The sequence below is a fragment of the Sus scrofa genome, chromosome 7 (genome assembly GCF_000003025.6).
Source record: "Sus scrofa isolate TJ Tabasco breed Duroc chromosome 7, Sscrofa11.1, whole genome shotgun sequence".
In the NCBI taxonomy this organism is placed as follows: Eukaryota; Metazoa; Chordata; class Mammalia; order Artiodactyla; family Suidae; genus Sus; species Sus scrofa.
The window spans coordinates 101,888,774-101,912,669 of NC_010449.5; the positions used below are offsets into that span (position 1 = coordinate 101,888,774).

The 23,896-nt window shown below is 41.6% G+C and overlaps 1 protein-coding gene across 32 annotated transcripts in view; it reads left to right on the forward strand.

Annotated features, from left to right (window-relative positions):
- Positions 1-23,896, forward strand: part of NRXN3 (neurexin 3) — a 1,647,030-nt gene that overhangs the window by 755,994 nt on the left and 867,140 nt on the right. For all 32 annotated transcript variants that reach the window (XM_021099958.1, XM_021099974.1, XM_021099978.1 and 29 more), the window contains one exon: positions 20,674-20,793. In XM_021099958.1, the coding sequence (XP_020955617.1) occupies positions 20,674-20,793 (120 nt within the window). The remainder of the gene's footprint in view (positions 1-20,673; positions 20,794-23,896) is intronic.

Here is a 23,896-nt window from a genome sequence, read left to right on the forward strand (position 1 = left end):
TATCATGAGGATGAGGGTTCATTCAATCCCTGGCCTCACTCAGTAGGTTAAAGATCCAGTATTGCTGTGAGCTGTAGTGTAGGTTGCAGACGTGGCTCAGATCCTGTGTTGCTGTGGCTGTGGCATAGGCCAGCAGCTTCAGGTCTGATTCAACACCTATCCTAGCCTAGAAACATCCATATGCTACAGGTGCAGCCCTAAAAAGCCAAGGGAAAAAAAAAAGAAGAAGAAGAAGAAAGAATCCCATGTTGATAACATTACACATTCTTGTCAGGCATTTCCATAGTCTCAGCCTCAGTTACCTGGAAGAGTCACTCATGTCTTGATTAGAGAGGCCACTGGAGGGATTCCCCAGAGTCTCGGGCTCCCACCTTGTATGGTCTAAGCATCTGGCTGCATCACTTAACCTTTTTGGGCCTTTGATCCCTCATCAAAGACAAAAGAGGACTGGACTTGATCATCTTCAAGTCACCTTCTGAATTTCCAGAGTTCTCATCTCTATTTTATAGATTCTTTCCACAGATATTTGGGGGGAGGGGCACCTGTACTTCCACAGGCAGTCTGTTCATGGTGTGTATCTACCCCTCTCTTTGTTGTGATGCCTTGGCTGTTCAACATGCTTCATTCCTAAGTATTTCATCCCTCTTTGAAACTGCAGGGGCTCATCTGGTAAGATATTCCTTTATGGCAGCAGAGAAATAGGGCTGTTTAGTTTCCATGTTGGGATAGATTACCCATCTGAATTGTACATCATTTAGCCTCAAAAATTCATCTTCTCTTTTTCAAAATCTAACAATAATAGGATGTTTTTAGTTAGGTTGAAAAACCATAATTTGGAAAAAAAAGTAGGAAAAATTAGAAATTTAAGGATGTTTTATGAGAAAATGAAAAACTTCAGAATGGAAGACATCACCAGGAAATTTTCCATCTTTTAGGCCTTTGTAAATGACACTGGCTTCGCACAGTGGCCCTAAAGTTAAGTTCACTCTTAGAGAAATTTGTAAGCTTCTTACGACATCCCAAAGCTCACAGCTGAAGTGTATTCCCCTGAGGGGAGAATTTTCTGAAGCTTCTCCAAAGTTCAACTGCTTAAAGCTAAATGACCCATTGCTAGCCTTGCTTAGCTATAGAAAAGTTTCCTTAGCAACATACCAACAGCATTGGGATGCTTAAAGGAATACATTTTATTTTATTATTTTATTTTTTATAATTATTTTTTATTTATTCCATTATGGTGGATTTACAGTGTTCTGTCAATTCCTACTGTATAGCAAAATGACCCAATCATACATATATATATATTCTTTTTCTCATGTCATCCTCCTTCATGTTCCATCACAAGTGAGTGGATATAGTTCCCTGTGCTATGCATACAGCAGGATCTCATTGCTTGTCTACTCCAAATATAGTAGTTTGTATCTATTAACCCCAGACTCCCAGTCCATCCCACTCCCTCCCCCTTGGCAACCACAAGTCTGTTCTCCAAGTCCATGAGTTTCTTTTCTGTGGAAAGGTTCATTTGCACTGTATATTTGATTCCAGATATAAATGATATCATATGGTATTTATCTTAAAGGAATACATTTTAAATGTTGGTATAGTTATTTCCCCAATACAACTTTTCCTACTATACAGCAGATAATTGTTAAAAATAATTAAAAAGAAGAAAACAAATACAATAAAAAGACAGAAAAAAAATGTTGGTATAAACCAGAGACTGAAGAAATAGAGTGTAACAGTCACGTTTAGACAAGCTGGACATATGTGGTGTTATCTTATACATCTCTCACCATAGCCCCTTGGTGAAAGCCATTGTTCTTACCAGTTTCCACCTCTAAGATGCTGAGGCTGAGAGATATTTAGGTAAGCATTCAAGGTCACACAGCTGGTGCTTATGAAGCAGGAATTTGAAGGCAAGTCTGGCTAGCTTAAAATCCAGTGTTCTTTCTCATGCTCCTCTGGCTTACTACTCATTGTGAGGCATTTGGGTTATCATTTGGCCGTTTCCTTCCCCTGATGTTCCTAGTGTGCTAGTTTCAGCTTCTTCAGGGCATCTTGCTGACCTGAATGAGAGAGTCTGGAAATGTGTGATAACTGTGGTTGGCATTAATTCTGCAAGATGTCCTGACATCATCTATGCACCAGGAAGGGCAGATAATCCTGGGTGGATGTGGAGGACTCTCAGCCTTTATTTTACATGAGGGTTTTCTTTTTTCTTTTTCTTCAAAGTAGTTTTTGCATAGACTTTGTAGAGTTTTAGGAGTTGATGTTATTTTGCTTTAACAGTAAAAAGTTGGAGTCTTCAGGAATTTTCTCCTATGTGAGGCAAGAGCTTCTATTTCCTTTGTGAAATCTGAGTTGCATTTCATTGGCTGCAAAAGGCAGTCAGGAGTTGGTCTCTACTCCCAGCCTCACACTCCTTCTAGGCTTTACACCCAAAGGGCTAGAGTGATTCTTCCAAAACAATTATCTGGTCATATCAATCCCTGTGGGATAAGGGAAATCACCTTGATACTGCAAGAATACTCAGGCAGGTGGCCTTAAAGGTCATGGAAGAGAAATGTTCAGAGACTAAATTAAGATATATAATTATGTGGTTTAGTAAATCACTTAACGTGCACAGCAAAAAGCAAGGGGAAAGAGATCAGGCAGATGGGCACACTCAGGATAGATAGTAAGTGGAATGGCAAGGCCAGTCTACCTAGATCCTTGGTCATGCAGTGTTACAGATGTTACAAGGACCAACCAGAGTTGAGGCTAAGCTAAGGGTTACAGCAGCTGGAAGGCATCTGGGGCCATCACACACTTGCTCTACTGGAGAGATACAAGAGCAAATAGATCTGGCCACAGCTATAGCTCACCCATTAGCCTAATGACCAGGTTGATGTCTTACATAGGTGTCTCTAGCAGAGAAAATGTGGGGCCAGAATGGGACCATAATGAGTGTCACTAATGAGTTGAGTAATTTAGGGATGACAGCTATCAATCAGACGTGGTCTGGGTCCTATATATATATATATATATATATATATATATATATATATATATATATATAGTTTACTAGGTACTTCCATCCCTTTCTATGGGCAAGTACCTCTCTGTTCCACCTTTTTTATCTTTGTTTAACACACATATGCTCTCTTTATTTTCTCTACATTTAATGGGTCTCAGAGGTTACCATTTGCTCTCTGTATTCAACACAGTCTGTGAGTTTTATTCATCCCATTTGTTTTTATCCTTAGCTATAGACAAATTGAATAATCCTAAACAATGCAGCAAACACACATTGCAGCCTATTTAAGCTATTTGAAGCACTTTTTTTTTGGTTTAGAAAATAAATACACAATCTTATTTTATTTCATTTGTTATCGTATAAAGTTCTTTATAATTTGCTGCTCTTTGGACTCAACTCCTGCCTCTCATAAAAATGCCCTCTACTCCTTTATCACGTAGAATGCCACATGTTCCACGAACGTGCCCACTCGTGCAAGTCTGAGTATGTATAGAATATTCTTCCATCCCTGGTCTACCTGGAGCCCTAGTTCCTGTTCATCCTTTAAGAAGCATAAGATCTAGGAAGGCTTACTGAACACCACTATCTTCTTAACCCCAAACCCAGACCAAAAGGCAGGCACATATGTAGGTACATAGATGGATACCTTCTCCCTCTCCCTCTGCTCCTGAGGTGTAGTGTAACAAGCGCATAGTAGCATTAGAGTGCTGAAAACATTGTATTACATTATTTACACTAATGTCTCCTCCATTAGACTCTACGTAACTATTAGTCAGAGATCTTAATACATTTCTCCTTTTATCCCCAACCACTAGCCAAAGCCCAGGGTGTTATAAATGAGCAGTGTTTGCTGAGTTATTGAGTTAATGAATATTTAATGACGTTAATAAATGCTACTGTGCAACCACTGGGTGGATATTTGTTCTTGGAGTAAGGAGGACTTTTACACTTGTCATTTTATTTTATTTTAATTTAATTGTCTTTTTAGGGCCACACTGGCAGCATGTGGAGGTTCCCAGGCTAGGGGTAGAATTGGAGCTGTAGCTGCTGGCCTACACCACAGCCACAGCAATGCCAGATCTGAGCTGCACCTGTGACCTACACCACAGCTCATGGGAACGCCAGATCCTTAACCCACTGAGGGAGGTCAGGGATTGAACCTCCGTCCTCATGGATACTAGTCAGATTCATTTCTGCTGAGCCATGACGGGAACTCCTACATTTGTCATTTTTTAAAATTTATTATTATTATTTTTTTTATTTTTAGGGCTGCACCCGTGGCATATGGAAGTTCCCAGGCTAGGGGTCGAATCAGAGCTGTAGCTACTGGCCTACACCACAGCCATAGCAAAACCAGATCCAAGCCGAGTCTGTGACCTACACCACAGCTCATGGCAATGCCAGATCCTTAACCCACTGAGCAAGACCAGCGAATGAACCTGTGTCCTCATGGATGCTAGTCAGATTCGTTAACCACTGAGCCATGACGGAAACTCCGCTACACTTGTCATTTTATTTTAATTTTATTTTATTTGTCTTTTTGCCATTCCTAGGGCTGCTCCCGCGGCATATGGAGGTTCCCAGGCTAGGGGTCGAATTGGAGATGTAGCTGCCGGCCTACGCCAGAGCCACAGCAACGCAGGATCCGAGCCGTGTCTGCAACCTATACCACAGCTCACAGCAGCGCCGGATCCTTAACCCACTGAGCAAGGCCAGGTATCAAACCCACAACCTCATGGTTCCTAGTCGGATTCGTTAACCACTGAACCATGATGGGAACTCCCAACACTTGTCATTTTAAAATTCAGTCCTTATGGGACTTTTTTTCCCCTTCATTTCTTCCCTTGAATATTTTATCCAAAGTACTATTTATTCCTATTACTTAATTTTTAAATATCACCTAAATACAGTTTTATGAATGAGTAAGGTCAACAAGTAGCACTAATCCATTGGACATCTGCTGTTTGCAAAACTATGTATTAAAATTGTCCTTCCACTGGTCCCAAGGGAACTGGATAAAATCACAACATTGTATGAATCGTAACTAGGATTATGAATTAGTTGGAGCATATGTAACTTCAAAGAGGATAATTAGATGTAATAAGTGCATAACCTGTTTCCCCCTATTTCTGTGTTAGAGCATGTTGGTTGATGCACTATTTGAATTTCAATGTCCATAAGCCACATTTATATGAATTCATATTAGTGTGTGTTGAGTAACAACTGTGTCCCAGCCTTGGATGAGAACTTAAAAAAAATAGGCACAGCTCTGGCCAGGTGTACTTTGCAGTCAATATGACTTCAAAATTAATAAGAAATAGATAGGTTATTGAGACCAGGGTGACTCACCTCAAATCCAACTGGGGGACACTTGAGTTCCCACAGATGTTACAGGCAAGTTCCAGTCAATTTAAGTTCACCGAATAGTCAAAGGCCCCAGTGTACAAGTGTCCCTCCCGCAGGAACACGGTCTAAGGCCCACAGGGACTTACTGGTTCTCATCCCTGCTGCCCCTCGGGATTTCCCTGCTGCCTCACACACCCGCCCTCATTCTTACCCAGCCTGAGATGCGGTTCAACGGAGCATCTCTGGTTTCTCTACCAGCTTGCTTTCCTCCAGCCTCCACTCCTGCTTCCGCAGAAGCAGTACTGCTCACCTAGTCCCACCTCCCACTCACACACTCATCATCCATCCAGAAGGCAGTTTAGTGTAAGAATGAAGGCTTGATACTCATATAAACCTGACTTTGGATCTACTTTCTAGCTGTCCTTGGACAGAATAATGTAACATCTCTGTTTCTTATGTTCATTGTCTATAAAATGGGATCAACAGTGCTTATTTTGCAATATTGTGAGGATTAAATATTAAGCCCCCATGCAAAATGTGAGTTATTTCATGCTTCATCATCCCTACAACTCTCCTGCATCCCTTTGCCATCTCTGGGACCGTCTAACTACCCTCTGAAATGGTCAAGGAGCTCCCAAGAAGGGTCAGGCCAGTGGGACACAGGTCACAAAGCTTCTTCTTTCAAGCACGGGGCATCATATGCCCTGCAAAGCTCTCCCCAATTCCTCCTCATTCCTCTCCTCACAATACCCTTTCCTCCTCCCTCGCCAGCTAGCTTCTGGCCAACCTCCAGCAGTCTTGAGGCTGATTGATCCCTGTCTTCATTAAGAACTTCGGCAGCTCTGTCTCCGACTCATCGCTCTTCCTGACTTTGCGCTGAGCCTCTGTTCCAGCCATGGGAGCCACAAGGAATGACTTAGACCTAGGGATTCTCTGGTACCCATATGTCAGATGTGAAAGGTTCAAAAAAAAAATAAAATAAAAGGAATAATAAGTTCACTGAATTGTGTAGTTGAAATGATTTTTTCAAGTTGGAGTTCGTTCCCCCCAAATCTGTCAGATATATCAGAATAGGGGAGAATTTCTTATAATGTTTAAAAGAAATAGTATCTTGAGAAAATGTCTTTAAAATCAACTCTTTGCCAAACAATTATTTATAAGGGCATATACAGTAATACAAAAAGTGATAAATACCTCTAAATGATCCATAAGCAATATTATTTTACCAGCCAGCTGTTGATCTCAAGTGCTCATGAATTGACTAATAAAAATATTTGGCTTGTGGAAAAGTTGAAGTGTGTTTGGAGACAGGGGTTTGATCCTTGTTTCTGCCACTTTCAGCCTAAATAACCTTATTTATTTTGTTTAAAATCTCTGAACTTCAGTTTTTTCCCTTGTAACACAGAATGAGGAATTCGAATTTCATACACTAGTGTGAAGTAGCTATGCTTATGAGAATTAGGAGGATTATAGAAAGTAGTGTGTTTGGTCTACACTAGGCAGCCTGTAAACAGTTTTTGGTTCTTCTTCTTCCTTGTTTCTTCTTCAACTAATAATGGAGGGGAAGAGGGAGAGTGGGGAGGAGAGGGAGAGAGAGGAGAAACTGTCACGAAAACATCACTTTACAGATGTTCCAGGTTGATTTTGTGATGTGATGGAATTGCATTAGGACTCTGTCCCATCATATGATACGGTTCAAATTTCCATTTGCTGTGGGCTTCTACTTCATCCCTTGAATGTGGGCTTCCTAATCATGTCCATGGCAGGGAGAAAAATACTTAAACCGTCACTATGATCAGTAAGTTTCCCTTAGCATGCAGCAGGCGCTGGTCACTATTAAATGTCTTACACATACCTTGATTCATCCTGACAAAACCTTGTGACTTAGTTACTATTCTTGTTCTCTACTATATAGATGAAAAAAAGTTATACAGAGTTCCTGCTGGAGCACAGAGGGTTAAGGATCCAGTGTTGTCTCTGCAGCTGCACAGGTTTAATCCTCGGCAGGCACCGTGGGTTAAGGATCCAGCGTTGCCACGGGTGTGGCTTAGGTTCCAGCTGCAGCTTGTATTCGATCCCTGGCCTGGGAACTTCCATATACTGTGGGTGTGGCCAAAACAGAAAAAGAAATAGAGTTATAGTGAGTTTGAGGAACTGGTGGGGAGGGCTTCGATATGGAAGTAATTGAATCAGGTTCTGAGAAGAGGGCATAGGGTGAAAGTGATGAAATAGCCAGACACCGCTGGTACAGTTGGAGTGTTATATGTGTTAGGAGAAGTGAGGTTATAGAAAATTATACTGGGGTTGGGTCCCCAAGGACTCTGTGTGCCTTCATTGTACCTAGACATTTAGTGGCCTTTGTGGGTTGTTATTAGGAACTGAAATGAAGAAATTTCTGTTGGAGAGTAGTTGTAGTTCCAGTCACAGTGTGAAAGGCTGGGAGCCAGAGAAGCCGAGAGCAGAACTCCAGCAACACCTCAGGTGAAAGCAGCAGGAGGCCAGAACAGGTGTAGCGGGCTGGGAACTAACAGAGAGGATCTGCTCAGGGAGCACCTGGGAGATAGAATGGCCTGGCTTGGCTGTGGTTTGGATGTGGAAGAGGGGGTGCAGGGACAGTCGGGGAGGACTGCCACCCTGATGACCTCTGCGTGGAATTGCATGGTGACGTCCTTAAGAGGTCATTCCTCTTTTCTAGAGGAAAGATGGGGTTTTGTTTAGGAGATAACCTGAAAGCATGAGATAGGAAAACAGGGTTGAGGAGAGAGATAAAAGTTGGCAAAAGACAAATAAAAGTCTGGAATCCTGGAATCTGAATTCTTAATATTATCCACAGGTGCTTCTTATCAAGTTTAAAGTGCAAGAACTGCTGGTCTAGATTACCTCCTAACAACGATGATAAATCTGAAAGCTGAGATGACAGAACTGTTCCATGCTTATAAACGGCATCCCCTGGGTGAGACGTGCCTGTTGTCATCCTGTATAGATCACAGAGGAGGAGATGTGATTAAAGTGGAAAAAAAAAAACCTAGATAATTTCTAAAATACATGCTTCTAAATATTTTATTTGTTCTGTGTTCTGGCAGCATTTTAAAGATAAGAATCTTGAGAGTTTTATTTTTTTTTCCAGAAGAGAGTCTTGTCTCTGAGCAATTTCACAAACATTGAGATTTCTTTCACCTGTCATTTTCTTTGTATGTTTCTCCCTTCTCCCATTTTCTATTGCCTTCTTTTTATTTTTTCTGCCTTTCTTTGTCTTCTATACACCCAGAAATTAAAGGTGTTTCTCTTGTGTACCTTGATAATAGTTTTATATTTTTTTTCCTTAAGGGCTTGTGTGGACTCTTTCACTGTGAGGACTCATTTTGCAGCTCTTAACATTCTTGGTTCATCCATTGGCTAGGAGAGGCTGTGTAGTGTAGTAATTAAGGGCAAGGTGGAACCAGGCTGCCAGCTTTAAATCCCAGCAATTACTACTTGTGTGGCCCTGGACAATAGCCTGAAGATTTTTCTGCCCCAGTTTCAAATTAAAGTGTGGGTATTGATAGGTCAGCTCTGCTCACTTATTCTGCAGTCAAAAACGCTTCTCTTCATCATCTTAGAGACTTTAACGGACAAAGCTTTGGAGTTCCCACTGTGGTGCAGTGGTTAAGAACCTCACTGCAGTAGCTCGGGTTGCTATGGAGGTGCGGGTTTGACCCCCTGTACAGCAGGTTAAAGGATCTGATGTTGCAATAGCTGAGGCAAGGGTCATGGCTGTAGCTCAGATTCATTTCCTGGCTCAGGTACTTCCAGATGCCATGGGTGTGGCATAAACAAACAAAACAAACAAATAAAATAACAGAGATTTGTTTTTCACTCTCATTCATATCCATCATGATTCTTCTGCAGCTCGGCTTCATATCCTCTTCATTTCTGGACCCTGGCTGAAGAAGCATCCCTAATATGTCACATCTTGGATTTGTGGCAAAGGGGAAAAAAAGCCTGTGATGTAATGGCTCTTAGACCTTCTAAGGGGCTTGAGACATTTCTGCTCATATTTTTTCAGTTGTGATGCAGGTCACATAAAATTCCTTACTTGATGGGACAGGAAATATAATCCTCCAGAAAGGAGGGAGCTATTAGGAAAAGGCTGATAGAAAAGGTCAGCAAATATTGTCCACAGTTCAATCAATGACAACAACCTTATTGGATCAATGTATTAATTAATGAGTGAAAAACACTTAGAATGGTGTCCAGTGGCCAGTGTCTGGTAAATCAAATTTATGTATTAGCTATTGTTAATAGAGTCTAATACAAGTATAAGAAAAAGAAATGTGTTCAGTCACTCTTCAACTTTGAGAATCCACTGAGCATGCCAAGGACAGTACTATTTAGAGCTGTTAAGAATATAAAAATGAAAATCTTGGTCTCTGCTTTATCAGATCTATATGGTCCTGCATGAAGAAATATGAAGAGGAAAGGGTAGTTGATAACTTAGTTTTCTACATGGATTAGGTGCCCCACCACCAGGCTACCCAGTGCAAGCTGCTGTAACCCATTCCTTCCACACAGTTGGTTTTTATTTGTTCGGTTCTTGCAGTAGGCTCCAAATTCCTCATTTGTCGTAATTACATCTTTTTCATCTTTGCACCCCCAGAAACTTCCACAGTGCTTTTCTAGTACATAGTGAACCTCCCAGGTAAACTCATCTTCCTTTTTACAGCCTGGAAAAGGGTGGTGCCTTCACCCTCTTCAGTAGGAACAGTTTCCTTTTGCTTGATGCTCCGGGTGGAATCAGGAATTCGTGGTGCATGGATAAAGCAGTCAGCAGTCTGAAGTTCATTTCCATGCTCTACCTGAACCATTGTACAAAAGCATAAAGACAGCGTGAGGAAATAAGTCACGTTCGCCAGGGTAGCCACTTTGTGTGACTGACCCAAGGCCACACTCACTGCAGGAGAGGCCTGTTCCATTTACATCACTTCAGGGGAGAGAAATACACTTGAATTAAAATACTTGATCTATTTTTGTTGACACTCGGGTTTTAATTTTTTTCGTCTATGTGCTTGTCTTGTAAGTTTTATTTTGGTGGGTACCATGAAGAGATATTTCTAGTGAGATGGAGAGCTAGAATTTCTCATGTTTTCAAACCTGCATACATATTATTTTAAGAGGGAGGAATCATCATCTTAGTGAATTAGGACCAGAAAAGAATGATCATTCTGCTAATCCAGCCTCCTGGATCTCCCAATTGCACAATCTGGATGTTAGGAGGAGAAGTGGGTCCATGCAGGTGGCAGGACCATTCAGTGTGGCAGTTGCCTCTGTCCACAGTGGTGATGAGCTAATGTCATCAGTCTCATAAGCCAGTGGACCTTGTAATTCTCCTCCCAAGGAGATAGGTTGGAAATATTCCTTTCCCATTCTTGCCATAGATGTAGTACTTTCTGTTGTAGAAAAAGATGCTGCAAATGTGGGGATTGCTATGGAAATGCCATTTTACAGAACTTTGGGGATGCTTTTAACACTCAGCGACTGTATCTTTATATTTAAAATTAGGTCCCCCACTTAGGATATGGTAACTGTTAAAAACATGGAGCCTGAAGGGCCTTTGGGTATAAAGACTGTATCTCTTAGCTTTTTTTTTTTTTTTCAATAGACCTAAGCTAATTAAGAATGATGGATGATGGTGATCTCATCTTCTCAAGAGCTCTTTATGGTCCCTGAGGGTCCTCATGGGTCCTCATGATAGAAAGCCTGAAGACTGTCCTCAGAGGCCTATGCCACTTTCTCCCAACCTTGAGACTGGTCACTATGGGCTAATTTATAACCATAGCCCTAAAGTCTGCCCTCAGTGCTGACAGCAGACCACTGTCCCCTCCTCCCTGGAATTCATAGACTTCAGGCAGCTAGGGGTTCACGGGAAGAGTTCTATCCCTGGAGTCAGGATGTCTGGATTCTAAACATCACACTATAATAACCTTGTGACTGTGAGAAAGTCACCTAACCCCTCTGGCTGTCATCATGGCCAAGTCCTTGTCTCAGACTCTGCTCTTGAGGGAACGCAGGCTGAGATGAAATGGGAAGCATTTGGTCCTTTCCTCCCTAGTAACTTAAACAGTATCTGTGAGGTGGATTATACTCCAGCAGTACCTGTGAGGTGGCTGCGATGAGAACCAGAGAGGTTAGGTGACTTTCCCAAGTGGGAATGAAGGAGCAGAGGGGATGAGCATGAAGGAAGAAACACCAATGTGAGCATCCTTTGTCACCGTTTCTGCCTGGAGCCACATAGAAGGGGACAGATAGAGGGTGTTGTAGTGAACACCTCCAAGAACTGTCTGTTCCAGAGGCGGGAGACTGGGACCTTTACCCATCAGCTCTGTCCCTCCCCCTGTTTGTCAGCAACCTCCCCCATTACTCGGTTACTCCTGCAGGCAGGCAGGAAGGGCCCTCCTGACTTCAGAGAAGGCCTGAGAACTGACCCTGCTCGAGGCTGGGACTGTGAGACTGTGTGTGTGACCCAGTGGTAGCAGGAATTGCCAGCTGCTGCTATGACCAAAATCTGAGGCTGGCGGAGGGGAGGAATATCAGAATATCTCCTGCTGGTCCTCAAATGGGATGGCGTATTTACCCTACACTTCCAATGTAAACTTTCAACTTCTTTTGGCTCCATTAGTAGGTCCTATATGCTAGGACTAGATCCTAGTCTTGGAAGTAAATTTGAAAAAACAAAAGTGAAATTGGGTCCTACTTTTCATTAACCACCTCCACCCCCCCCATTAGATTTTCTGTGTCCTATTGGGCAGTGTACTCCCATTTCTTCCATGGTCTTTACCTGGTTTCACCTCATTCCTCCTTAAATCCCTAGCCTGGGATAACCTGGGGGCATAACCATGATGGAGCTGTGAAAATAAATGAGGCTCAGTGAAGAGATTTTGCAGACAGACTGACTGGGGTTGAGTTCCATGGCTGTGCGACCTTTAACTTGTAACACTTCGATCTGCCTCTTTATCTATATAATTGGGTAAACTATATCAGCTTCTTAGTACGGACCTAAATAAGATCATGTATGCAGTGTAATTGGCACCTCTTTCATCTCCACATTGGTTTCCCAGAAGACCATGCTTTCTTTTGACTGGGGGAAAAACTGCATTTAAAAGGAAAGGTAGTGTTTTTATTCTGTTTATATCTGCTGCCTGATGTCTCTTAGCTTCAAGTTTGTCTAATTCACTCAAGTCTTCTGCTGCCTTTCCCTCAGCCTCTCTACTTATTTGTTGGTTAATGCATTCAGTTCCATTTATCCACTCACTATCATGGTGTGAGATACTCTGCTTAGTTGTCGGGGGCTATGAAGGTAGCAAGTTCTTCCTCTAAGGCCACAGAAGTGGAGGCACTGAATATATATTAAAAAACAAAACAAGACAAAACAAAACGGAACCCTCAATACAAGGGACAGAGTGCTGATTTACAAAATAAAAGCGTTGATGAATTACTGAAGAGGTGCACACTTCCGGCTTTCCAGAAGGGTCAGAGAAGGGATGGATGGAGATAGAGAACTTATGAAGATATGAAAAAACTAATGGGAGATGTCTTATGCCTCATTTAATTCCTATTTTAAGCAAAATATTAATAATTAAGAGTAATTGGAATTCCTTTTGTGGCTCAGCATCTTAAGAACCCAATGTAGGGTCTGTGAGGATACAGGTTCCGTCCTTGGCCTTGCTCAGTGGATTAAGGATTAAGGATCTGGCGTTGCTGCAAGCTGCAGCATAGGTCACAGATGCAGCTTGTATCCTGCTTTGCTGTGGCGGTGGTGTACGCCGGCAGCTGCAGCTTTGATTTGACCCCTGGCCTGGGAACTTTCATATGCCATAGATGTGACCATAAAAAAAAATAATTAGGAGTAATTAACTAGACTTTTCAATTCATAATTGGACAGTTTAAAAGCACAAAAAGGTCAATCCACAAAGAAACAGACTCAAATGAGAAATCTATTAGGAAGATGTTAGGGAAGCAGGTTCAGGTGCGTATGCTGGTTAAAAATCTCTTTAACCAATCTCTGTCAGGTTCAAATCTGTGTCTTTGGTGCTCAACAATAGAGATCACATAGTAAGACCCTAAGATACAGCATTCTAAATTGTCAAAGGAAGACCAGTTTGTGTTAATTATATCACGACAATGGTAGGAAAAGTACCAGTATATTTTAGAAAGTTTATTTTTTTTTCAAATCAAGAGTGGAATCAGTATCTACAGAAGCATCTTTCTGCCTGTCCGTGAGCAAATTGCCTTCAACTCTGAAAATCGGTTTCCTGGAGGGAGATTATCACAAGAAATCCTGAGACTGTCCTCAGCTCAGCACTCCTAAGCAATGCTGTGAATTTATGACTTATAGTTGAGATTTGGCAGTAAATTGTGGGCCAGATTCTTTCTCATTGTTTGTGGAGTCACTTGTTCCTTTGGAGATATATCTGCTCTGGATTCATTTGATTCCAAAATTGAAATGCCCTATTCTTCTAGTTGGGATGAATGGGCTCATTTTATACTGTGATCACAATTTATAGAGACCCTACTAAATGGATGGCCAATGTTTGCTGTGCAATGAGAGGGGCACTCCTTGTTCCAAGTCCTAAGGCATGAGTGAGAACACATGACTGAAACTATGCTGGGAAAACATGTAAAAAGAAAAGAAGGGAGGCAGGAAGGCAGGAAAGGGGAGAGGAAGGGAGGGAAGAAGAGGGGGGAGAGAGAGAGCCAGCCAGACAGAGACAGAGACAACAGGAACCCAGCAACCTTGCATCATTAGTAGGCACTGTTGGCCCAAGGTGCAAATTAGCTCCATTCTAAGAAAATCATGTGATCAGTGGCCTCTGATTCACACTTTTTAGCAGTAGGAAGTGACTAGGAGATGGTACCCTGTGACTGATGCTAGGTAGGAAAAACATCAATAGCAGAGGTAAGCTCCCCTGGCCGATAGAATCAGTCATATTTTACTTTTTCTGGAATCTTTCTCTTCTTAGTTGAGGGTTACCCAGGTTCTTAGACCAACTGCAGGAGTCACCATTGAGTCCTCTCTCTCTCCCACTTCCAATCCTCTTCCCAAACTACTCTCCAAGCACTGTTGACCCCACCTCTAAAATACATCCCAAATCTTCCCTCCTGTTTCGATTGCTACCTCTGTGGTCCAAGTCACTTTCATTTGCTGCCTTTAATGGCTTTCTGCGCATTTCCTTGTCACTTTTGTTCACTTCTTCTGGCCCAGCGCACCCATAGCATCCGGAGTGATTTTTAAAACTTATATTTGGTCTTGTGATCTCTTTCCTGAAGACCTCCCAGTGACTTCCCATTGCATTTGGAGCAGCTTTCAGGTTCTAGGGCCTCTTGTGGTTGGAGTCTGCCTACACTGCCACCTTCTCCCCTCTACACTCTCTCCCTTGGGCACAAGCCCCAGACACGACAGGCTTCTTTTTGTTCCTCCATCATGCCAGGCTCTTTCTGAGCTTCTGCCCTGGCTGTTCCCATTGCCTCGCTTATTTGCACGCCTGACTCCTTCTCAGAGATGCCTTTTCTGAGCATCTCACCTAATGGCTGTCCATCCAGCCATCCAGCCAAGTACAGAATAAAGGTGTCACCTTGGGCCTTTCTGGGGCATTCTGTGAGGTAGCCAGTCCTCTCTTCCCACACCCCACCCCAGTTACTTCTCATGGTAGTACTCTGTTTTATTTTCTTGATAGGACTCAATTCCATCTGAAAATATCCCCCGTTTAATTTCTGTTTTGTCTTTCATCATTCTGCACCCCAGACTAGCCTGTGAGCTCTATAAGAGGCAAGGACTTTGTCCAGCTTGTTTATTTCTCCTTCCTACACCCCTAGAAATGTGCCTGCACCCCAGTTGATGGTCCTCAAAGATTTAAACATGTGAATAGACTCTGTGATGTGTGGCCAGGGGTAAGTAACAGGGCTCCGACAGCACCTGGACAAGCAGAGTAGAGGCCACAGGGGTAGCAGCCCAGAGATGAACATGGTGTGTGTAGCGGGGCCTCATGGGACATGGATTTATTCAGGCCCAGTAAATATCGGTGGCATCCTCAGTGGGTTTTAACTAGAAGCAGGTCTGTCTCCAGGAGAGTGCCTGGGCTCAAGCCGAAGGACTGGGTCACTTGTCTTTCTTAGCTACCTCACTGGGAGACATCTTAATACAAGGCTTCCAGAAAGCGTCCTATGCTTTTCACATCTATTGTAGGAAGTCTGACTGTTCTTCCCGAGACCTGAGGACTCCGGTGAGAATGAAATAATCTATTTGAAATGTTTTACCCAAATGGCTCTATAAGTAAATATGATTAATTTTTTTTTCAAAGAAGGTGAATGGTTTTGACAAAAATAAGTTTTATCGAAACAAAACACCTCTCACTCCGTTGGGTTCTCAACCCAAAGAAAACGAGCAGAACCTGAAATTTGGAGGACGTATAAAATGCTTATTTCTTACTTCCTTGTCACCCTTATTCTTTAGTTCCATCTTTTCCCTCCTCACCCCTGCTTTTCCTTGCCAAGTCTATTCTCCCTGGAGAGGAAGACTGATAAATATATGGTGCTTTAGGCTTAGTAAAGTGTTTGTCACAGCTCAGCTAGCCTAACCTAAGGTGCTGGTGGACAGAAGGTAAGTTTTCTCTTTTAAAAATATTGTTGGTGTTCTTTAAACTTAACATGGTGTCTCGTTTTGCATATTTATTTGCCATGTCATTTAGGTGTATAACTTCACTATATACCCTTCCAAAGGAATGAGATTCGTATTGTTTATGCCTTGTAGGAATTTGGGTTCATGTGAAGCATAGTTCCAAGGAAATTAAGTTATTGCTCCTTTTCCCTTCCTGTACAATTAGAAAGGTGTCCAGTGACTGTGATGCAGGTGCTGCCTCCTTAGTCTCCACCCTCCTACCCCAACCCCCTCCCTGATCAAAGTTTCTAAATGGTACCCACCTACATTTAGAAATAGCACTTTGTGAATCATGGAAGGAATTTTTAGATCCTGCATATGAGCAAAACCATCTGGTTTAGTTGGTTTGGGCGGGTCTTAGAAATACATTGAGAGATTATTGAAATACAAGGTATTTGGGTATCTTGTAGTTTTGCTGGTTATATTGCTCCTGGGGGGAATAACACATTCATGTAATATGAAGCTTCTGTTAAAACACATGTGCGCATGCGCGCGCGCACGCGCGCACACACACACACACACACACACACACACACACACCCCTAAATAGTTCTAACTACTTAAAATGCAAAGCCCATGTGTGAAGTTGTGTTCCTTTGGTAATGCTCAAATACAGATTTTTCCCACACACTCCCTTCCCTATCTGCCCAAAGAGGGAATTTTCTGCTCCTGAGTGTCATCTTTCTCCAAGCAAGTCAGCAGTGGTTTCTCTCTCAAAGGGTATTTTCCCCTAATTTTTCATGTTCACTTTGTTCTTAGCTGTGGCTTCCATGGGTTACTGTAGAATACGTCAAAAAACCAGTCTGGTCTGTGTCCTTCATTCATGATTCTCGTACTCTAGCCCCATTCATCAGAGGCTCTTCTGTGAGACAAGCCTTCAGGGGAAAGAGATGATGCTGCATGAGTTTGCAATGAGGCTATTCTGAGTGGGCATCTCATTGAAGGCACTCTGTTCCACAGTAATAATTCAGCACCTCACTTCTTCAGATTTACGCCTCCTTGAAATCTTCATCTGCAGTTTTGCTCCTTGACTCCAGGCATGGGTGTCATGACCTGGGAAATTCAACTATGAGGTGTCAGATAACTTGTTTTCTGTGTTTAGATCAAACATTGATGATCTAAGCAGCCAAAAAAGGAATCAAAGGGTTGTTGTGCGATCAATATTTATTATTTAAACTTTAAAAGAAGGAAACATACATCTAATGCGTACATCCAGTGTGTACCCAATTGCAGATCATTCTTCTTCTAAGTATTCAAAAAGGCAATGCTGGGAAATTGATAGCATATGTATATATGCCATCATTTACATTCTCTCCAGTTCCATTTTAAATCTCAACTCAAACGATTATTTTCCTCTTATCTGGACCATCCTTTACTTAACAACAAAGAACTCTTGACAATCATTGTTTTACTAATGCCGCTTTGCTGGCTTTGTGCTTGAATCTGCCATAGAAGTCTTCAGTTTAGATCCTCTTATTTCTAAAACCTATCAGCTTGTAAGTATCCACGTTTCAGCATGGGTCTACATCTTGTGTGGTGTATCAGTCCATTTTTATGCTTAGGCTACGGATTAGATTTGTTCTTCCCCTCTATTTGCATACATTTCCAGCAGAGTTTAAAGCTAACTTTCCTTCTAGTAGAATGCATTGACCTTTTGGCTTGATTAAAGACAAATGCCATTGACTCTCTGCTTTTGGAGGCTGAGAGTTTTTCAGAAGCTCACTGAGATTTCTCTTTTGCTTGAAAATAAATATCAAATAACACTCATTCCCCTGCCATTTTAAGGGGATGGGTGTGAATCTTTTCTTCTATGCTTGGAGTAATCGGAGGTATCAAATGTAACCAAGCAGTGGGGCATGAGAGGTTTCAGTTACTTTTTTTTTCCTTTCACATTGTTGGTCCTAGGCTATCACATTCTGAACTTTGGAGGCACATTGTGAATCTGACCATAGTGGACATTTCAAGGACTCCAGAAGTACCTGCCGAATATCAGCCACACTCAAGACACACTGGGCTGAGGCAAAGCTTTTTTCCATCTCTGTGGCTAATGTGGCATTAATGTAGCAATGTCCCCAAACCGACTGTGTTTGTGTTCATATTTCTCCCTCTTATCTTGTCCCCAATCTTAAAAGTTAAGTAATGTGCACAAAATTGTCTAAAGAACAGATGCCACCTTTAAGGGGCTCTTTAAAAGCCTGTATTTGTAGCAATTCTGCCTCCAGAGCCAATATTTTCCACATCTTCTTTACTTTCTTCTTTCTCATTGGAGAATTTTGCATGTAGAATACAGAGAATAAAAACATGAAACAACAAAGGCAGATTTGTTTCTTCTGAGAACATCTGTTCTTGCTTCAAAGTACCCACATGATGTGGGTCCATTTTCTCCCAGTGCTCACATAGTTTGCTGTTGTATCAGTTTTAGACCTGAATTTAATGATATAATGAACAGTGCTATCTAATCATTGGAAATGTAGAGAAAAGCCTGTTACAGTGTATACATTTTAGATACTTTCTTTTTTTTTTTTTTTTTTTTTTGGTCTTTTCTAGGGCTGCTCCTTCGGCATGTGGAGGTTCCTGGGCTAGGAGTCGAATCAGACCTGTAGCCTCTGGCCTACGCCAGAGCCACAGCAACGTGGGATCCGAGCCGCGTCTGCCACCTATACCACAGCTCACGGCAATGCCGGATCCTTAACCCACTGAGCAAGGCCATAGATGGAATCCGCAACTTCATGGTTCCTAGTTGGATTCGTTAACTGCGCCACGACGGAAACTCCCATTTTAGATACTATTAAAGACAGATGTGTTCACAGAGAAAGGCTAAGACTGAATATTAAATGGTTTGTTGTAGAAATAGTTTTTTCTTACGATTCATTGGTCTCATGGCATCATTACTCAGTTCTGGGTATATCTGGCCCATTCTAAGTTTCTCCACTGAGTTCCCAGGATTTTTGCTAATGTGGATTGTGCTTGGGATACAGGTACATCCTGATAAATATTAAATGCAGATTACCTGCTGAATACCTTGCAATGAAAAGAAATCGTCCCACTTTAAAAGCCTGTTTATTTTTCAAGAAGGAAACTTCCCCAAACTTCAATTGCTAATATAACTCTTAAAATCATCAGTTAATAAGAATACTAATTCCTCAAAATTAAAAGGTACAGTTTAAAAATACCCGGCATAAAAGATCTCTATGCAAGTGATGCTCTCTTTTTTTTCCTCACCTAAACAAGACTAAATATCCTTAGTCTTGGAGGTAGAGGAGGGGAGAGAGTGGCTAGTGAAAGTTATATAATAAAAATTTCAAAATTACTTAGATTAAAAATATATTGCCCTTATTTAGTAGTTTCTAGAAAGGCAAAGACCTAGGAAAACATCAGGTATTCAACAAGCACTAATTAAAACACCTGCTGTGTACCTGGCCCTGTGCTTCTATATGTCTGGAGCCAAGAGTGCGGTCTTCTGAAATACCACAGATGTATAACATCCAGAGAGAGGTATTGCCCAACATGTTTCATCTTTTTTTTTTGCAAGTTATTTCCAAAGATAAGCCTTTCTATATATCCAACTATTGATTGACTAATCTAGGAGGATTGAAGCAACATCTTTCTGCATGGGATCAGCTCTCGACATAGAGAGAGCAAACTTGTTCTAAGTTTTCTGGTTCTGTGCAATCTTCTTTGTCATTTCAACTTACTTCTCAGTCCAGTGGCTAGTGGAACATAGCATTCCTTTCTCTGCCATCACTGACTGAATTGTTTTAATGCCTGGGTGTTTGTCTTGCCAGTTTTTTTCCGCTAATACTGTAATTCCTTGTTGCACCTGATTCTGCCTTGAACATCCTCTTGAACATCTTGATTATGTATCTTTGAGACCAACTTGGTTTATTCTTTTATTTAACAGTACATTGTAGTGAATGTTCTTTTGACCTAAACAGGTTCAATTTTGGAATTTTGCATTATTTCATGTTTTAGGTCTTTGGATCTTTTTGGAAGACACTGAGCAATGAATAAGTCTGGGGCCCATCATATTCCCTTCAGGAGCATTATGTATAATGGGATTTAAACCTTGATGTTATTATTATTGTGACAATTACTGCTGTGATTTCTGTGATCACTGAATTCTGGTAAGAATTCTGGAGAATGGAAATGTCAAGTTAAAAGCAGGGATTGCCAAGCTCTTTGCTCATCCAGTTGGTGGATGCCCTCCAAAAGCCAGACTGGTGTATTATGCCTAAGTGACCAAATGATTCTAAAAATGTGTGATGAATTTCTTGTATCTTCAAGAAATTCACCTGACATCTAAGATTTCTGGGAAAGAAAGTGACAGCTGACTGCCATTTCCTATAATTGTTTGCTTATTATCATTGATTCTTAAATGTCTTGCACCTCTAGGTAAAAGAGGGTCCTTACTTGCTATGGTCCATTATGTTTCAGTTGAGATTTTTGCATTTGGGAACTACTGTGGAGGATCCTGTTGGATCAGTGGAGCTCAGATGGGCTTTGAAAGGAGATGAGTCCTTGAATGCTACCGGGTCATGTGCACCAGTGTGGCTTTGATGACTCTGATGCCATGAGCACTGCTTTTAGAATTGATTCTAACTTTGGCGCTTACCACTGCCCTTAGGCAAAGGACCAGAGACCCTGTATGCAGGGCAGAAGCTCAATGACAATGAATGGCACACCGTGCGGGTGGTGCGGAGAGGAAAAAGCCTTAAGCTAACCGTGGACGATGACGTGGCTGAGGGTGAGTACAGCTTCAGTGAAATTCACCTCTCTTTGTTCTCATATTGAGCAAAGGTTTTTTTTTTTTGTTTTTTTGTTTTTCTTGCCCCCAAACCTTTATTTTGCTCAGCAGAAGTCACATATCTAGTTCTCTGTTGACAAGCTCAGGTAAGACTAAAATCTTCCTCTGTATTTTCATAATCCCATTTCATTGATCTGTATTATAGAACTTATCCATGACTGTGATTGTGTATTGATGGGGCGCTTTCCTCAGGCATAGAGTGTGTGTCTGGAGAACAGATATAATTTTACAGATCCTCTAGCATTCATTTATTCAAAAACCACATATCAATCATCCTTTTAAGTGCCAGTTCCTTCCCGTACTGTACTGAATGAGTCACTCTCCTGTGGCAGGAAATGGATAAACCAGAAATTCAGAACATTATAGATGCGAGCAAGTGCTTGGAGCAGTGCATGATACATAGAAGGCGCTGAGTTATTTAATACTTTATTTAATCATCATTAATTGAGTGCTTAGTCTTTACTAAACACTGCTTTAGAAGGCACTGGGTATATGATGGTGAACAAAGAAGCAGGTCCTTGGTCTGGTGGAATCTACATTCTGGGAGGGCAAGGAGTAAGTGAATGAATCCATACGTAAAGGAACACTCAGAGCCTCACCCAAACAATAGGTATTTCCTGGCAGCTTGTTCTAGTGCAGCTGTGCCAGAGATTGCAGAAGATAAAAGGGAAGCACACAAGACTACCTGTTTCCGCAAACAGTGAACCAGTTAGGTAGATTAGGGTTCTGGTATTTGAAAAATAAGAGAAGGGATATATTACGAGATTCTACTTTGGTAGGGTAAGATTAGAATTGTCGGTCAGAAGAGAAAATTATCAGAGTTCCCTGGTGGCCTAGCAGGTAAGCATTCGGTGTTGTCACTGCAGTAGCTCTAGTTAAATCCCCAGTCCGGGAACTTTTGTATGCTGTGGGCACAGCAACAACAGCAAAATAAAAATGAAGACGACGACGATGAGGAGAAAATTATCAGTTTGGGTTGGAGAAATCCGGTTTATGAGGGTAGATCGGGCAGCATGTGATGGATAATTTGCTAAGGTCTAGGATGGAAGGAAGAGGACACCGACCATGCTGCATTCTAAAGTTTATTCTCTCCAGCATTCCAGAGCAGTGCATATCTGTTAGGCGACCTCTTGCCCACGAGGGAAAGGAACATGTAGGGCAGCATGAGGTGTTTCACAGAACTCTGTTCATGTCAGGAGACCCGGGCCCTGATGTTGATTCTCTGCAGGATGTTGGGAAAGTCACTTACTATTTCTGGGCCTGTCAAATGAAGTCAGTGGCCCAAGCCATCTCCATAGTTTCTCCTGTGAATAAGACAGGTTAGAGTTAGGAGCTCTGGGGTTTAACAGTCATTGGCACTAAAATGCTTTACACCTTTGGGATAGTTACACTAAACCTTTCTTTCCTCATTTTTAAACTTGTAATTCTATTATTGCTAAGGCTATTTTCATCATATGGTTTCTGCAATTTTGGGTTCTTTAATTTGATTTTATAATCGTGAGCCTGAACGTCTATGCTTTTGGAGTCAGGAATGAGAGTGAGCCATGTACGTGTGTGTGCAGATGGGAGTGTGTATGTGTGTGTGTGCGTGCACGTGAGAAAGTTGAGGTGGACAGTCTATGGCTAGAGGAAGAGCATCCCATATGTACCCAGTGCCCAGCTGCCATTAAGTGCTGGGTTAGCTGTTTTACACACAGCAACTCCTTTAATCTCTAGCACACCGTGGTCTTACACGTGAAGTGTTCTTATCGTCATTTTATGTAATGGGAGCATGAACTTGGAGGGAGTTATGGAGTTAAGCTTGAAATTCATGTCTGTATGATTTGAGCAAATCAAGCTGCTCGTTAGACTTCACAGTTCATCCCCAGAAAATGATTTGTCTTTATAAGTAAAATATAGTGGAATGAATTGGGGTGGGGTGGGAAATACCTTTCAGTAGGTAGACAACAATATCTACCCTCCTCCTTCCCAAAACGAAGAGAAAGAGAACTACAACAAGGATCCAGAACCCTCCGATTGTTCATAGATATAACTTAGTAGTGGAGGTGAAGTTATTCTATATGCCTATAGGGTAATTTAACTTTATGTAATGAATATAAGCAAAGATATATAAAAATGATGGCAAGTCTAGAACCCACAGCCAAACCTGAATTAATTATTTAAGAACTCCCTAGGCAGTGTTACTCCCTAGGCACTGAACTCCCTTCAGTGCAGACTGAAGCCTGCAAAACATCCTATATCCCTTGCTCACTCCCGTGGGTTTATTTAGCCCACTGAAGCCAACCATGCTACTATTTGAAGTGTGTTTTCAATACACAGCCACTAGATGGCGACCTCACTCCAGTCTCTCCAGACAGCCAGTTCTTCATTTCCATAGGGAAATTATACTCCCTGAAAGCTATCGTCATAAAGAACTGCAGGTCTGAGGGTACAGTAATGTGTTTGCCTCCCTTAGTCATTATTCTTTTAGAGAAACTTCAGGAAAAAAGGTAATTATAAAGTGTGCTTTCTCATACCACTAATAATTAAAAAGCAGGATTAAACCATGGCTGCCCAAGTCATCCAGTAATTTGGTATTTGAAATTAATGAAGCTTTTTCATTTTCTGCCTTACCCCCTGCTTTGCTACTGATGGAAAAAAAGCAGCCATAAGGATAAAGGAACTTGGGAGAAGAGAAGAGCTATTTTGCTTATGAGCCACAACCTTGGATTGCTCCTTACCGTGATAAGGGGTTTGGGAATTTTAATTTTAGCTCACAGAAGTCATAAAATCAGCCAGTGAAACTAAACTACCACACAGTCCTCAGGTTATCAAGTAGTGTTTTATTGGCTTATTTAGTAATGCCTTGCATGCTGTTTAAGGTACCCTACAATGTCAAATTTTCAGCTAGTTTGTAGAAATGATGCAAAGAATAGGTCAGATTCATAAGAAATCAAAAGCAAAGAAAGAAATAGTCCTCAGCCTGGTGGTTTTCATTTATGGTAATATAATGTGTTCCGGAAAAATATGAAGTTCAGTTGACAGTTAACAAGGACTGGTTGAG